This window comes from Echinops telfairi, unplaced genomic scaffold (genome assembly GCF_000313985.2).
Source record: "Echinops telfairi isolate 266 unplaced genomic scaffold, ASM31398v2 ScPeMD7_18;HRSCAF=68, whole genome shotgun sequence".
NCBI lineage: Eukaryota > Metazoa > Chordata > Mammalia > Afrosoricida > Tenrecidae > Echinops > Echinops telfairi.
Genome location: NW_022103915.1, coordinates 32,742,426 through 32,747,200, shown reverse-complemented (window position 1 = coordinate 32,747,200; position 4,775 = coordinate 32,742,426). Strand labels below are relative to the sequence as shown.

At 55.8% G+C, this 4,775-nt stretch overlaps 1 protein-coding gene across 7 annotated transcripts in view; it reads right to left on the bottom strand.

Moving 5' to 3' along the window:
- Positions 1 to 4,775, bottom strand: part of DPF3 (double PHD fingers 3) — a 211,065-nt gene that overhangs the window by 183,368 nt on the left and 22,922 nt on the right. For 6 of the 7 annotated variants that reach the window (XR_006679866.1, XR_006679867.1, XM_045287780.1 and 3 more), the window contains exon 1: positions 1,187 to 1,265. The exons of the other annotated variant lie outside the window; for it this stretch is intronic. Coding sequence is in view for 4 of the 6 variants with exons in the window: in XM_045287780.1 (XP_045143715.1) it covers positions 1,187 to 1,251 (65 nt within the window). In the remaining 2 variants the exon portion in view is untranslated. Of the gene's footprint in view, positions 1 to 1,186; positions 1,266 to 4,775 lie in introns of those variants that run through there. 7 annotated transcript variants of the gene reach the window in all.

The window sequence follows — 4,775 nt, the reverse complement described above, 5'->3', positions numbered from 1 at the left end:
CTAATGCCGCGACCCTTTCATACAGTTCCTCAGGTGGTGGCGACCCTCCCCCCACCCCCAACCATAAAATTATTTTCGTTGCTACTTCATCGGTCGGGCGACCCCTGGGAAAGGGTCATTGGACATCCCCCCTCCCCCTGGGGTCGCGACCCACAAGTTGAGATCTGCTGCTCTAGATCACTGCAGGCCATTGCACCCCCATAGTCAAGGCTTTCTGGTTGCTTAGGATATGTGAATCTTCAGTTCCGTTTGCCCACCCTGGAGGGAGACGCCATCATGGGTTACCGCCCCCACCCCCTGGGCCCTGGGCCCAGACACACCTGCTCGCTCTCCCTGCTGCGGCCACTGCGCCTTGGGGCGGCGCTTCTCTTCCTGGATCGCTGGGTCTCCTTCAGGCTCACGGTCACTTCCTCGGTCAGGCCTTCCAGGGGCTCTCTCTCCAGTCCAGCCGTTCATTCACGCATTACTCTGAGGCCCGGGCTCTGGCGCACTTCACAGCCGTCTGCAATCGTCTTCTTGCCATGTTCACTTCCTGTCTGCCCTCCCCCACTGGGAAGCAAGCTCCCTGGAAGGGCTTGCCCAGCCCTGGATCGCCAGTGCCCACTACTGGGTACTTGGTACCTAGCGGGCCCTTCACACACAGCAGTGAGTCGTTTGGCCTCCCACCTGCGCACACCACGCGGCCTTACCCAACGTCCGGTGGCCGCTCCATTGGAAACGCTCATGTCAACACCTCCATCGATTCCGACCTCGTGTGACCCAGATAGCTCAAGATGGAAGGTACGTGGGCATTTCCTCTGACTCGCTTACTCAGGTAGCTATAGCCTCGACACCGGAAGTTCAAACCCGCCGGAGGACGACCGCACCCCGTAAAGGTTTCCCGTGTCGCGGACACCCTCTATACAGGGTCCCCACGAGTCGACATTGATTCGGTGGCCATGGGTCGAAAACCTACAAGTCGGCAATACCATCGCCTGTCTATTATACAGATGCAGAAACTGAGGCCTAGAGAGAGCATCCGGCTGGTCCCCGGCCACGGGGAGCGGAGTGTGCAATTCAAGCCCCACGGGCCTGCTCCCACGCTATCGCATGCCGCCCCAGGGCCCCCCCTCGGTACCCCAACTCTCTCCACTCCCTGCCTCGCCGACAGGTGCTCCTCCTGAATTCCCCCGGGGGAGGCCCTCACCTTGGCATCTTGCCTCTGGACCCGAGGTCTCTCTGAGGGGCTACTCCAGGTTCCTTCTCCACCATCCTGCCCTCCACTTCCAGCTCCAGTCCGGCCAGTGAGCTGGCCCCGCCCCCCTGCTTCCTGTGGGCAGGGCCGTGGGAGGGGCCAGCGGGCGGTGGGAGCAGACAGAGAGCGAGAACCTGGTTGCCTCCGCCAGCCCTCCAGCTAGCCGGGTCAGTGGTTGGCTGTAGCTGGCGAAGGTCACACCACCTGTCGGACAGCCCTCAACATGTAGGGATGCCCTGGGATCCTACTTGACTTGCCCTTGACCTAGCTTTGCCAATGCTGCGCACACGGTCGAAAACAGTCCTTTTATTTTTCTGCTTAACGTTCTCCTGTTTACTCCGTTTGACCTCTGTCCTGCTGCCACCCTGACTCTCTTCCAAGCAAATGCCACCTGGCTTCTCTCCTCCTCAGACCTCACACACCACTGTCGTGGACTCCGTCCCTAGCCTACCCGCTGTTGAAAGGGCTGCTCTGCCAGGCCCTCTGTACTGCCCGGGGTGCCATCTCCCTCCAAGGCCTATAAATAAATGTTCGCTGGATGCCCTGAAAGTGTGCCCTTGCCACCTATCCTCTTAGGGCCCCTTGACTATCCACTGAGGCAGTGCTGGGGGAAGGGTGCCTTGCGGGACGGGGCTGGGGCGGGGGGCTCTGCTGAAATGAGTGGTGGATGCTAACTCAAAGCCAACATCATAGCCCCGCACCCCAAGGCCCATAGGGGTCAGAATCTCTATGGGTCAGAATCAACTCAGAGGCATATGGTCACCACCACAGTGTGGCCACCATTGGCATGTATTTGCCCCAATCCTAAGGAGCCTTGGTGGCATAATGGTCTGTGTGGGGCTGTGTCAGGAGTTCATAACAGCCCGCTACACCATGGGAGAAAACCAGAGCTCTCTATTCCCGTGAACGATTCTCAGAACCTCACAGGGGCAGTTCTGTCCTACCCTATAGGGCCCCTGCGTAGGCACTAACTTGATGTTGGTGAGTTTGATTGGGGAGGCGCTCTGGTGGCATGGGTTGGGCTGCCAACCACAAGGTCAACAGTTCTAACCCACTATTCCCACCAAGGGAGAAAGGTATGGCTTCCTGCTCCTGTGAAGAGTTAGTCCTGGACACTCACAGGAACAGTTTTCCTCTGCCCTATACGGTCATTATGAGTAGGAATTGACTTGAAGACAATGAGGGGCTCTGTTTGTTTGTTTGTTTTTGTTTGGGGCTCTAATCCTAATAGGAAAATGAAGTTCAACCCCATTAAGGAATTGAACCAAAGCCACAGAGCTACTAAAAGGAGACCTGAGGTTAGATCATAGATCAATAGAATTAGAAACCCACTGCCATCGAGCCAATTCCGATTCATGGCAGCCCCAGGTGTTACAGAGAAGAACTGCTCCAATAGGGTCTTCTTGGCGATCGTAGTGACAGAAACAGCTCTACACCCTTTTTCTGTGACACCACTCACTGAGTTCAAACCAGCAACCTTTCAGTCAGTCCTCAAGTGCAAGCCGTTCTTAACCCCTAGGGAACCCATCCAATTCCACAGCCTCTCATTGTCTCCCCAGGCTTATGGCCAGACCAGGCCTTCTGCAGGAAACCCATAGATGCAGTCCAGACGATACCTGGCAGCCATGGCCAGGAGCGGGCGGGGAGCAACTGGGAAGAGAAAAAAGTAAACAGGGGTCCTTGCTGTCTAGACAGTGGCCTCTAGAGGACAGTAGCCATGGCTTTGCTGCAGTGGGCACTGAACAACCAGGGATTGGGACACGGCCCTGTACCCTTCCCATCAAGACACGGAGTCACTGGGCTCCTTCCTTAGGCACACACAGCATTTCTACACCACACGCCCAGGCACAGGCCGCTCCACTCCTCTGCCCAGGCGAGGGAGCGGGCGGAGGGAGACTGGGAAGGAAGGCTTCCTGCTGCTGAACACTGCTGTCCCCAAGTCCTTCCCTGCAGGCAATTTATATTCTCCATTAACATAATTCAGGAACCAGAGGTGGTTTTTCTTTTTTGACGACAATGACCCAGTGGAGAGGGGGGTACACATTTCTAGTGTTTGGAGCCAAAAAAAACTACTCAGGGCCAGAGCTTGGGGGTGAACATATTTGCATACATGCTCGCACGGCTCCGCCACCACACAGCCCAAAATAGTGCACTCATCAGCCCTGGCTGGCTTCAGCTCTGGAGAGGCCAGCTGGGCACACCCTGCTGACCTCCATCCATGTGACTGCGGGGCTGCGCTCCTTCCCCAGGGTGAACAAAACGAGCTCCCAGAAGCCAGGAGCAGCGCCTGCAGACCATTCCACCTCCACCCGCCAATCCCAGGGCCATCGTGACCTGCCTGATGTGTGACAAGGCCCAACAACAGGGCCCACTTCCAGAGACACAGCATGGGGTGGGCCCAAATCTCGAGAGAGCCCCCCCACACACACACACCCCTGCCCCATCCCTGCAGATCTCCCCAGAAGCCGCACTGGCTCCCACCACGATTTGTAGACATTTGGGGAAACATCCAGAACACAAAGTGTCTTTTAGGGGGGAAAGTGGGGAACAGGGTTTCATCTCAAAACCTCTGCGCTCCTAGAAGGTGAGCACCCTCAGCCCAATCACCCATTCTCCAGCCCTCCCCGCCAACACCAAACCCGTAAGCACTGGAAACCCTACAGAGCACAGATCTGCTCTCAATCAACTCTACGGCACTGGTTTTGTTCTTGAAGCATTTGATGGCCCCAAACACACTGACTGACCACGTGCGGAAAACCCTGTCTCCATTCTTCAGTGCTACTGTCACAGAAACCACACAAGGGAGTGACTTTGAAGAACAGAAATTTGCTTCCTCACAACCAGGAGGTTAGAGGTCTAAACGCAGGGCCAGCCGGTAGAGGAAGGTTCTCTGGCAGCCTAGGGCAAGACCCTTGTCTCTTTGGACCTGCTGTGCTGGTGGTCCTCGTGGGCCTGTTTCCCCCCATTTGTGCTTTCTCGCCTGTGTCTATGAACCCAAACCCAACCCACTGCTGTGGAGTTGATTCCGACTCACAGCAACCCGATCGGGCAGCACCAAACTGCCCCACTTGGTTTCCAAGGCCGTAGTCTTTGTGAACGCAGACGGTTGCACCTTGACATCTCTGCCCCTTTCTGATGAGAGAAAACCAAAACCAAAAACCCAATGGCCATGGAGGGCATTCAGCCTCAAAGCAACCTATAGGGTTTCCAAGGCTGAAGAAAAAAAAGAATTAAAAATGAATTTGATATGCTGGATTAAACGCAGTATTGTCACAATTGCAGTGCAGATACCAAGTCACTCACAAACAGCAGAATTCCGTGTACAAAATGCCCCTCGGGGCGCCTCCAACCCAGACCCCCCTGTGCCCAAGGTAAAGAAAGCCCAACGCAAAAGGCAATCCATCTTTAAAACAACAGCCAGCCTCATCATTCTCCTGCAGAGCAGCTGATGGGCTTGATCCACCAACCTTCTCTGGTTAGCAACCCAACGTTTAGCAAAAGCCGCCACCAGAGTTCCTTCTCTGTTTACACTGTCCCTTGC